Source organism: Podarcis erhardii, assembly GCF_964252035.2.
Source record: "Podarcis erhardii genome assembly, chromosome: 1".
Taxonomy (NCBI): domain Eukaryota; kingdom Metazoa; phylum Chordata; class Lepidosauria; order Squamata; family Lacertidae; genus Podarcis; species Podarcis erhardii.
Window position 1 is genome coordinate 75,147,764 of NC_138497.1, and position 12,688 is coordinate 75,160,451.

Consider the following 12,688-nt stretch of genomic DNA (forward strand, 5'->3'; position numbering starts at 1 on the left):
GCAACAAACCACAATGTTTCCTATATAAATGTTGTGAATAATGGTCAAACTAGATGCAATGCCATCATTAATGGTTTAAGTGTTACACCTGAATGAGGACATATCATAGAAATACTAGAAATTATCACATTAGGACAAAAAGGCTCTTCTAATTTTGAAAATGTACTATGGATTATACTTACTACTCCCCACCAAAGGGCATCCGCATAGCTGCTAAATTCATGCTCGCCTGAATCATTCACAGCATCTTTTTCAGCCAAGTACACAAAATAAGATGAAAAAATCAGGCCTAGAAATCCAATGTACAGAGTAGTTATCAATTCCTGAAAAGAAGAATAAGAGCAAATTAATGAATAACTAAAGGCACATAGAATACTGCTGCTGCCAAATGCTATTTTATAAAACGAATGACTGATTATTGGGCTCAGCTACCACACTGAATTTAACCAATTAAACATTAATCAAACAGTTCATTAATTTCAGTCACTCTACTCTGCATAATGCTTAGTTGACTACCACCTGATATTTCCAATTTGCACTTAGCAAATCATTATACCTTAATACTAGGTCAAAAAAATATTATTGTCAATTACTTTAATGCAGCAGAATTGCAAACTGAAGTTGGAAAAATGATATTTTTAACCTTGTTCTCAAAACAACAAAGGATTAACTGACAGCACAATACTATGCACATCTACTCAGAAATAAGACTTAATGGATTCAAGTGGCCATATGTGAGAGAAAGTAGGATTGGAACTAGCAGAACTGAAACAAATTACATCAAAACCACAGCAAATTATTTTTACAGGGGTTTGTTTGCACACACAGAGATTTTAAAATTACTAGGTCTGTCACCCAGTAAAAGAAACCTTACCGTTGAAACATATGTCTACTGAAAAGTAAGCCCCATCACTGAGTTCAGTCAGGCTGACTCCAGGTATAGAACTGCAGCCTTGGTCAATCAAATAACATTAGTTAATCAGCTAATTAATTAAACTGATTAAATGTGATTAACCATGAGTAAAGTCTGAAGCAGCGGGAAGGGGATTTCATTTAGTCCAAGATACCCCAAGAACAGTATATGGTCTATGGAATCTGGCAGCCTAACAGTAAAACATCCTTATCACTTGAACTTCCTTTTTAAGTTTTTACATACCTGTCTGTGTATGAAAACTACTGACCCCAGCAATCTCCATGTGCCCCCCTGACGATCCACATGAAGCATTCGCAGGATCTGCAGAAATCGGATGCCTCTAGAATGAAGTTCATTAAAAGAAAAGTGAATGAAAAAAGTGAGAACAGATGTTTGAGAGTGGAAGAGTGAGTTTTAAAATTGTTATTAGTTAGTCAGTACATCCATACCCCACCTTTCCTCCAAAGAACTCAAGACAGCGTACATGATTTGCCCCCTCTGCATTTTATCCTCATAAGAAGAGTAGGCTGCACTAAGCGGGAGGGAGTGGCTCAAGTCACACAGTGAACTTCACGGGGGATTGGGGATTTGAACCTCCCAAGCCCCAGTCCAAATCTAACCACTCTAACATTCTAACCAGTACACGGCACTGGGATGGGGAAAAGTGAATTAAGAGATACACTTTTTAACAGGGTGGAAAAAGAAAGGATTTTTAAATTAGATTTAATCATTTTACCTGATAGCGGAGGTTGCAAAAACCTGGCCTTTAGAACCCACACAAAGCACGATCATCGAAGCAACAACTACGATTAGATCTGGAAATTTAAAAACAACAACAGTCACTAGAGACCCAGGCAGCCTCAATTGCTAGAAGCACCTTTGACACAACTATGACCTTTTCTGGACTGGGAAAGCCTAGCCATAGTTGTTACGTACTGAAGTTCTCACCCTGGGCCAGCAGGGGGATACTGTAGATAGTTATGCAAATGAAGGATCGAAAGTGACGTTCAGTGATTGGATAGTTTTAGAAAGTTGCTACAGTTACGTTGTTCTGGAGCTCTATATAAGCAGGCTGACTGAGCTCTTCAGTTCAGTTCTGTTCTGGCCTCTGAATAAACAAGAGCTGTTTGAAGAATCGCTGTGTCGTCTGATATGTTCGCCCACAACTTAACAATAGTAGTTCATGCAGTTCAGGACTAGATAACTACATTGTGTACTGTGTGGGGCTTCCTTTGCACTTGATCCAGAAGTTGCAGTTAGCATAGAATACTGCAGCAAAATTGCTGACAGGAGTGAGACCCTCTCACCATATGACACCTCTGCTCAGAAACCTGCACTGGTTGCCAATTTGCTATCGGGCCAAGTTCACAGTGTTACTATTAGCATAGAAAGCCCTGAACAACTTGGGACCAGTTTACCTGGGAATTCGCCTTACCCCATATACTCCACTTGACTGCTTTGATCTATGGAACAGGGACTTTTATAGATGCTGCGTAATGCTTGTACCACATTTGTATGAAATCGGACTTCTAGTGTGGCGGCATCCACACATCAAGCAGGTGAGTGTTTTGACACCTACTAAAAACACTTTAGACAAGCCTACCTAGATATGTATAAAGTTGATGTGTTTAAATATTTTTCTAGATTATACAGTGGTACCTCGGTTTTTGAGCGTCTCGGAAGTTGAATGTTTCGGCTTTTGAACGCCAAAAACCCGGAAGTAACTGCTTCGGTTTTTGAATGCATTTCAGAAGCCGAACGTGCCACACGACTGAGCTTCTAGAAAGGCATGCTTTGGTTTTCTAACGTCTCGGAAGTCGAACGGTCTTCCGGAACGTATTACGTTCAAAAACCGAGGTTCCACTATAATTGGTTTTAATTTTTATTTGAATGTTTTAAATAGGTGTTTTTAACTCTTTCTACTGATAATTTTGTTGCTTTTTTTGTAAACTGCTTTGAGGTTTTGGTGTTTTGCTTTGTTTTGCTTTTTTGTTTTTTTTACAAGAAAACACTTTCTCTTTATTTTTTGAAAATGAGCGAAATCACTATGGGAATTCCTTTTATGCAATGGGAGCCACTGAAACTTTATATACTCACCAATGATAGAAATGGGTTTTCTAGCAAAACGAAGTCTTCCCCAGAAGCCAACGTATTTACTGCGGCACCCTGAAGACCACAATCGAACTACATACTCAGTTCCAAAAAATACCACTAATACAATTTCCTAGAGGAAACAGACGGGGGGGGGCACAGGTTAATATAACATGCTTTTAATACTTTTCAGGTGGTATTAGCAGAAAATGAAATATGAGAACTGTGAGTCAGAAAATATATGGTAAAGCCCTGTAGGAACAAACAATCAGGAGAACGATTAAAAGTTTAAAATCTATTACAGGGTGTTTTGATGATTTCCATGTGATAAAAACAAAACAAAATCCCGCTTGCCATAATTGGATCCTAATCTCATCTCCTCAAAGTCTTAGCCAAGTTCAATGGCACTTAATTCATGGGAAGTTTAATTAGGTTTGCAACTTTAATTTCAAACCCATTATTTATAAAACAATAATGTTATTCAGATAGCATAAATACAGACCTTGTATCAGAAAAGTATAAGTCTCACGTCTATAAAGTGTGAGAAGGAAAAGCAGAAATATTTTTGTGTGCATTTCATTTCATAGGAAAACTGTTCTCAGAATCTGATAATGGAGTTTAGCATGTGATGGAGCAGTTATTTTTCCTTTCATTCATGTTTTTAAGCACAATATTTAGTGGCGAGCAAAATTCTCCTTCTAATTTGAAAATACTGAATTGCAGTGAAATCTCAGATATATCTATCTGGGTGTAAGCCCCATTACATTCAATGGAGCTTACTTCTGAGATTGTGTAGCATTGCACTGTGAGTGATTCAGCTGCATACATGAAAATATCAAGAGACCTTTTTCTCTTAGCTTATATGTTATTAACTTTTACACATGCTCACAAATCCTAAGATTCTCTTGTGTCCTTTTCAGTGTATTAATAAAACTCCTAGGTCTTCTCACCCCATCCCAGACAAAAACAGCTAATAAGCAAACAGATAAGCCAGCTGGGTCTTTAATAATAATAATAATAATAATAATAATAATAATAATAATAATAATACAGTAATCAAGATCAGTTGTAAGGGATCTGTGCTATATATGTGATGCAAAACAACCATATTTCAACACACCAAAATACAAATAAATAGTGATTAAGCAAAACCAAACTCTGAGAAAGGGAAAAGAAGGGTTGCTCTGAACAAAAACTCCACACATGCAAATTAGAGTTTAATTTTGTAAGAAGAGTACGAAAATAGAAAGAAACAAAAGACTAAGTTGTGAGTGCTTTCAGATTTGCAAAGTGCAGGGGGGGGGGAGTGTTGTGTGAGAGAAATTTGCATGAGAGTTGTGTGTTTTTAAAGACCCTCCATGGTTCATTGGATAACAGGAACACTGACAAATATGCAAATGTGGGCTGCCCTAAAGACAATGAAACAGACATGTAGTCAATGGTTACTGTCATCCAGTTCTTTGCATGACATGCAGACAAGCTTAGAGAACATTGATTGTTCTATAGACTCCTGCAACTGGAGAGAACGACCAGTCGGCTTACACCAAGACACATTTTTCACTCCTGACGTTTTGATAAAGGCTTATTGACCTAAATGAGACCCATGTTATTCAGGAAACATCAGAGGTGAAAGTTCACAAGCTGTTCTTCATGGTCATACACAAAAATGCCAGGTATCCGTTAGCAACTGGCAATTTCCCCCTCCCCTGCCCGTGGCTGGGTGACAGACAAAAGTGTATTTAATATCTCGCCTTGTATAAGCCCAATAAGTAATCGGGGGGGGGGGGCTGGCTGACTGATTTTTGTCACTACATTTAGACACAGCTGCCAGAGAAAGTTGCAGACAGGCAAAAGGCTATGCTATTTATATTCAAAATAAGTTGGGACACTCATTAGAAAGACAAACAAACAAGTCCTCATGAACTACTTCAATATACCCTATAGTATATATACCATTCCACAGCAAGCTGAAATTTCGGTGATTTAGATGTGAAGGTATTTTACAAAAGCAGCAAGACTACATTCTGAGGATTCCGTTTCAGCTATTCCAGTTTTAAACTGGGACTAATAGCTTCAAATTTAGTGGGGTTATCAGGAATGAGTTGGGCACTAAACACACACCTCACTGTGGAGAGTTGTGTTTTCATTGAACAATTCAAAACAAGCTAGAATTTCTGACACAATGTTGATGTACCTCTGACATAATAATAATAATAATAATAATAATAATAATAATAATAATTTATTTATACTCTACCCATCTGGCTGGGTTTCCCCAGCCACTATTTACAGAAGTCCACTCTGAGGTCTCATACAGTACATGGAGCAGACTGAAGCTGCAATCCTGAACACACTGGATTAATCCTCATTGGGCATTGTTAACTTCCAAGTAAATATGCACAGGATTGCACAGTACGTATGTTAAAACAAACTCAATCCAATATACTAAGGCCATAAAGTGTGAGTGTTATGTACTGAAGTTCTCACCCTGGGCCAGCAGGGGGATACTGTAGATAGTTATGCAAATAAGGGATCGAAAGTGACATTCAGTGATTGGATAGTTTTAGAAAGTTGTTACAGTAACCTTGTACTGGAGCTCTATATAAGCAGGCTGACTGAACCCTTCAGTTCAGTTCTGTCCTGGCTTGTGAATAAACAAGAGCTGTTTGAAGAATCGCTGTGTCGTCTGATGTGTTCACCCACAACTTAACAGTGAGCAGAAGAGAAATGAGAAAATGTGTGTGTTGGAGGGAATAGTTGACACAAGCAAAAAACGCAAAAAAGGGTTATCAAAAAAGGTATGGTAGAGCTGGGAAAGATTCAGAAAAGGCCAAGTAAAAGAGCAGGAGGAACTCCCCTTATGGGAAGGAGTTATAACTTTGGGGGCTTTTTAGTTTAAAAGAGGTGAATAAGAGAGAACACCATAGACATGTATGAGATGATGCACAGTGTGGAGAAAGTGGATAGAAAGAGCAACTCATCCCACATAATAATAATCAGGTACATCCAATGAAGCTGAATGCTGAAAGATGCCAGGCAGACAAAAGAAAGTACTTCTTCAGACAGCATACAGTTAAATTATGGAATTTGCTGGGAACCAGAATTGGGGAGGGTTCTGTTGCGGTCAGGTCCTGCTTGTAGGCTTCCCGTAGGCATATGGTTGGCCAGTGGGAGAAAAAGTTGAATGATTAGATCAAGCGTTTGGTCTAATGAGGCAGGGCACTTCTCATGTTCTTATGCCAAGAGGGAGAATCAGATCCAGCCAACAGGCTAGATCCTTATTTCCCATCTCTCAAGGCCCAATTTTTGGCAGGTGGGAGAAACAGACACATGCAAAAGGGGGGGGGATGTTCCATGTGAATCTAAACTTCCTGAAAATGGGCTTCAAAGGGACTCCCTGTAACTGCTGATCAGCGGTTACAGCAAGCCCCTTTGAAGGCACAGTCTTAGTGTCAGGGAAGCTCCCTGTTACTGCCTATCAGGTGATCAGGGCTCACAGGGAGCCCTACTTGCCAAGGAATTCTCAGGAGCTCACTTTCAGCTCCCAATTATTCTTCTGTAGCCATGCCCATACTTGCCCCTCAACTGACATCACAGGTGTGGGACAGGTGAGCATGGTTTGTGGACAACGTTCTCCCGGGCCAAACTGGGACATAATTAGACCTGCAGAACAGATATTCCTAATTGTGCCTTAATGCAAATGACACTGTACCAGCGGTGACATGTGCGCACTATAACTTAGAGGCGGGCAACTTTCTGCCTTGGGAGAATGCCAAGATCCACCACCTGTCTTGTTTTCTGTTGAGCTTAAAGTCTGGGAGCCTTCCGGCTAGAAAATGAAAAGCCATTTAAATATATGTGTATGCAAAAAATATACCTTTAGAAATAAAGGACAGGTGCTTCTGATCAAGTTCTCTGCCCAGGAATTTGCATCCAGTACTAGAACAGAGTTTACAGCCCCTTCACACAAAAAGCCACTCTTCGTTTGCCCCCAAGCTGTCTCTGTTTGAGCAGCTTAGTTTAGGCAAGGAGGGGAAAACTTGTTTTCATTGCTACTGTTAAGCAATTGGGAGTCAGTAATTTTTGCTGATCTGCTGCTGCAAGGGACCCAAAATTCTACCAGTAGATCCTAATCTGGCTTCTGCCTAAATTAGGGAAATAGTATATCACCTTGTTAAATATGGCAGAAATTATAAATGACCAGTTGCACCTACACTTCTGACAGCATGGTCAAAGCTATATGAGCCAGAACACATGCTACAAATCTCAGGGCTGAACCATACAGCACCAGTCATTACATCATGGCAGGAATATTCCATGCCAGCATTTCCACTTCCAGAAGAATCTGTTGCTGGTGTGGAAACTCTGCCCTCGCATCTCTGTATGATATCCAAAACATGTGTCCAACTCTGTACATGTTATTGAAAAACTCTTTCCTGTAATTATTACATTCTTTATATCAGACGCTTTAAAGGTCATCACACACTAAGAATCTTTTCATGTGTTTGGTAGCCAGTTGCGAAGCAGCAACCTTGGCCTAAATGCAAATGCTTCTGGTAGAAGAAACACTGATAATTAGGAGATCAGGGATATGTACCTGCAGAGCATCTACATTTATTAAAAAACTTTATGTCTGGTACACTTCAGAGAGGCAGACAGAAATTCACAGTATCTAACCATCTTGATCCTCTTAGAATGAGGGACCCTTGTGTGTGCAAATTTTATTTCATGATGGGATTCTGCAGCTGACAATTGCTGTGCAGGAGGCAACATGCATGTGTACTTGCCAATCTTTGGACAAAGTCTTGGCTGCCTTTCTCTAAAGAGAAATATAATTTGTGAAGTAAACACAGGTTTGTAAACATATGAGGGGCAGTAGGTTTTTTTTGTTTTTCTATTTTTTTTGAGATAACATTTTAGGGAAAAATACTGAAATAGAAACATTAGAGTAATTCTCATTTCTCTAGACGAATTCTTGGTGACTCAGCCCTCCATTTTTTGCGACCTTGGTAAATGCTGAGTTGGATCCTGACACTGTGCCTGAATCATCTCCTTATTCACTTTGTTAGCACTAAGGACTTTGCTAGACCCACATTTTAAGGACAAGAAGCTAAGTAGCAAGTGATTTATCCCACAACATTATGTAGGAACTCTACTGTGCAGAAACATTTGGAATCAAGCTGCTTTCCCTTAAATAAATTAATCATAGGTGATAAGGTCTAACCAAAATTGTCCTAACACAGAGTGTACATAATAAAGAGCTAGGAGTTGGGTGTGCTTCACTGAAAACTGCAACCATAAACACAAGCCAAATCCTAAATGAAAAGGATTATTGTCACTCTGCTGACTTCAGCAAGTGTTGGGCTAATGATTTTTCCTCTGCTTTGAGGAAAAGTTGTGCCTCCCAAGACAAGACCATGGTGCACCTGTGCCTGACAAATTTCACATGCAGTCATTTCTGGCAAATGACTACACAGGGATATTTTTAAACTTCTGGCTTGGCTAGACGACATTCATTTGGAATTTGCACGCAAACTATACTGAGTCCTCTGGTTTACTACAGTGACGCCAGTTTAATTTAGAGCTTTTTTTTTTAAAGAAAACTTTTAGATGCTGAAGAAGACATCTAAAAAACACTAAAATTTTGAAATCATACACAATTTAACTGCACCCTTTTCAGAACGTTGGCTTGGTATCACGTAAAAGAATAAACACTTAGTTCTGAGCTAGCAGAGCAGTTCACCATTTGATTATAGATACAAACTCTTGAAGTAAGGTTATTTACAGTTCAGCACTATGCATGTTTACCAGAAGTCCCACTGAAATCAATGGGGATTACTCCCTGGTACATCCACACAGCTCTAACATCCTGTCACCTCGTCCCACCCACTCTCCTTACTGGCCAGTAGTAGCAGCTTCAATGACAGGAAGTTAGGACAGCAGGGGTCGTCGTCACCCCCCCCCCATGGGTCAGCTGCTTCTCCAGGCAACAGGGTATACGGTTGTGGCCTTAAACATGTACATACAGTATAGCTTTATACACAAACTCAACTTCTCTCTTACACCAGAATGCTCAGATTTTGCAGGGCTAGCACTAACCATTTAAAAGCAGGGCTTGAGAACCTGTGGCCTAAGGGCCAAACAGGGTTCAACAGGGGTTCAAATTTACCCTAAACTACACCAACCTGCCCCACACTTCGTGTCACATGTAGAGAGCAGGTAGAGATGTAGTCAACAATGCACAATTGTGAGTCTTAAAGAGTTCTCCCAAGAATGCTTTGACAAGGGAAATCAAACATTGGCTCTACCACCTTTAAGCTGAGGGGCAGTGAAGCTGACGGATCCTTTGCACTGGTGGGTTTCCTGTGGCAAACTTGCATTTGCAGCTGAATACTGCAGAAATCAGGATTCCACCCTCTCACTATCAGCTGATAAGTGGAAAAGCGAAAGCCTCAGGTGCTCTAAGCACCCTGCAGGGCTCTTTGGACGTCAAAGAACCCAGTCTGATGTCATTGTGACATCATGCGATTGACAAGTGGACAGCCCCACTGACCTGTCAAATTTGGTCCTGAAGGCCAGTTCTGATAAGAATCTGGCATGCAGAGCCAAGAACATTCCCCATCCCTGTTTTTAAAGCCTATCTGTTTTCTGAACCATCAGCTTCTAGAAATCCACAGTCCGTTTGGCAAGTGACTACGCATTTGTGGTCTGAATTGTTTGCTATAACTGGCAATTATGTGACTCTTTGGGGAATGGGATTCAAGAGACCACACCAGACATTACAGTTAAGATCCAGCCCACTGGGCACAAGCAACGAGTGGTTTCCTAGTGGGAAGGGGGCTTTGGGGGCTCATGAGAGCTGTTGTTGCAAAAGGGGAGCAGAGAAGCCCCCATGTATAAGCAGAGCAATGCATGTTGCACTTTGAATCCCAACCATCAGTGGCACAAGTAGGAAACAGCTAATTTTACATGTGAAAAGATGAGGTACTGATCAATATCAAGGTTTTTTTTACGCAAGGTTCTTTTTAGTAGATGAAGAAACTAAACCGGGCATCCAAGCTCTTTACTGTGCCTTCCTTTCAAAGTCTTTATGTAATGAACTGTTAATGTAATCCAACATAATGAACTGTTAAGTACACTTTTAAAAAGGACCAACTTTTATTTCAAGTCTTAGCAGTTTGCAACCAAATGAGAAAGCAAAGTTAAAGTAAGTGATTCTGTTTCTAAAAACCTATTAAAAAGGCATGAAGCCATTTTGGTCCTGAAATTAAAAATAAATCTACCACATAACTGTTATTCATTCACATCTGTACAATCCCTAAGCTGTTATTGATGTCACACTCCAGTGTGATAAGAGTTCAAGCTCCATATTTCTGTTTGACATTTCCATAAACACAACCTGCTTTTGCCTCAACATATTTGGGTTTTCTCCCAAGGCCGCTCTAGGGAATACACATCATGCTCCTCCACACAGCTGCAATAACAGTTATACACTCAAGCTGTAGTCTGTGGGCACTTAATACACCTCACAAAAAAATACATGCGCCAGTGGTAATTTTTAAAAAAACCTCCCAACTTATAAGCATGCAAAACTCGTTCAGTAAGCATTTTAATGTTGCATCTAAAAGTTAGCCAAAGCGTACAAAAATATTTCCATTCAAAATCTAGAAGCTGGATGTAATGTAAACTACCCTGAAGCAAGAGATAGCTGGCAAGTAAGATTCAGATATTCAAAAGAAATAATTCCCATCTTTAGCTAAGTTATGACTGGAGCGTCAATGCATGGTGCAAATTATTCCTTTGTTTGTTCAGAACTTTGGGGTTACAGACATCCTCAAAGAAAGGCATTGCTTACAGTCCTATATAGGATTTCAACCTAAATGTCCTTTTATTTGCAGGGGTTTAAGCTGTACCTTACCAGGTTCTCCAAAGTACCCTTTTAGATATTAAGATCAGGAGAGGGGAAGTTCCACCATCCACAGAAATTTAGGAGAGGGAATTCTCTTTGGCAGACCTAAAGTTTGGGAATTCTCCCCCTAAGAGGTGGGTCTGACACCTTCACTATACAGTTTTCGGCAACTGCTGAAGATAAATGTTTTTACCACAGCATTGCCATCTGAAATGTGTTTTTTCAGGACCTACCCTATTCCTGTGATTGTAATTTAATTGTTTTTAATACTGGATTATAAATTGTTGTAGCCTGCCCTGGGATCTGCTGATGTTTGAGACTCTGTCTTACCATGTGATGCCCAAAATCTTCCTGATGCAGCGCATATGGAAGGCATTGAGATTTAAATTTAATTTTGAAGTTGAAGACAATGAAGATTCTGTGTGGAGATTTCTGCACTGCAAGAGGTTGGACTAGATGACCCTCGGGGTCTCTTCCAACTCTACAATTCTACATTTTGTTTTTGTTTTTATTTTTTTAGCGGTTGATCAAAATGTTTAAAAGATTGTGAGCAAGCTTTCGAGTTCTCCAAAACATTTAACCAGGCTGGATGTTGCACACCAAGGGGACAAGGGAAGAGGCAAAACAGTACCAACACCCGCCCCGCATTGACTTGATGCTGCAGCCATCTCCATGAAATTCTAGATCTCTTCTCAGGGAATACCAAGAGTATAATTAGAATACAACGTGTGCTTAAAGGTGCATTATAATTTTTTGAATCACTCTACTGGGTAACCAAAAGCAGCAGCATTTAAATGGCTGCAAACTGTAAAAGTGAATTACACGCTCCCTGAGAGACTTATACAATTTTACCTAGGCTATAATCTTCAGCACTTAATTGATACTATGATCATAGCCCCCTCTGGGCCTTGACTCCACACAATTAAGAACCCCATTGATTAAAAATTCACAGAGGCTCCCCCCCCCATGATGTGGGACTCTGATTGCCCAAGGTCATGAGGGTGGGAGGAAGTCCCACAGTTGCAGCCCTGCTCTCTGTCTCCATGTGATTCTTAATTGCATGACTGAAAGCTCAAATAAGTCTCCTGTCCTTAGACTGAAGATGTAAGATTGGATTCAACTTATTACCTGAAACAGAAGGTCAAATTATTTATCCTGAAGCATGCATTTTCAAATGTACTGTTCAGAATGACTGGATTTCCTCCAAATTTTCATCTAATACCAAAGTATTAGGCGATAAATTCTAATTTCATTAAAACATTGTTACTTGTTCATTTTCCTAAATTATACTCTTTTAAAAGTACATTTAAAAGACAAAACACCAGTCAATTTTCAGAGATGAAGATCACCTGATTTTCTTGCATAAAAATTTCCCTACAGTGCAGCACAGGTGACTGTCTCTATCACTATCCCAGTTCCCTCTTTTCAAACTATGGCCATCTCTAGGTCTCTTCCTCTGTGTTGTTGAAACTAGGCACTAGGCAGTGGCAAAAGGTGGGAAGGTGGAGAAGCTATTGAGAAACTTTTCAGCTATTTAAATGAGCTTGTGGGCAGGGAATGAGGCTACGGAGAGACAGATGTGTAGGATGCCACAACACAGATGAGATGAGAGGAGAGAATTTAGCCAGACTCTTATAGTTTGATGTACTGAGAAACACTGAAGACAGCAATAGAGTGGGTGTTAAGGAAACTCCATTTCAGTACCAATCTGGGCTTGAGTCAAGGGTAGGATTATATGAGAAGACTGCATGTATCAGGGCTGGGCCGTGGACAAC

The 12,688-nt window shown here is 39.9% G+C and overlaps 1 protein-coding gene across 3 annotated transcripts in view; it reads right to left on the reverse strand.

Annotated features, from left to right (window-relative positions):
* The window catches only part of KCNQ1 (potassium voltage-gated channel subfamily Q member 1), a 285,672-nt gene that overhangs the window by 208,804 nt on the left and 64,180 nt on the right, over positions 1–12,688 (reverse strand). For all 3 annotated transcript variants that reach the window (XM_081840773.1, XM_081840772.1, XM_081840771.1), the window contains exons 3-6: positions 3,011–3,137; positions 1,650–1,728; positions 1,157–1,253; positions 183–323 (exon numbers count right to left, since the gene is read on the reverse strand). In XM_081840773.1, coding sequence (XP_081696899.1) covers positions 183–323; positions 1,157–1,253; positions 1,650–1,728; positions 3,011–3,137 — 444 coding nt within the window. The remainder of the gene's footprint in view (positions 1–182; positions 324–1,156; positions 1,254–1,649; positions 1,729–3,010; positions 3,138–12,688) is intronic.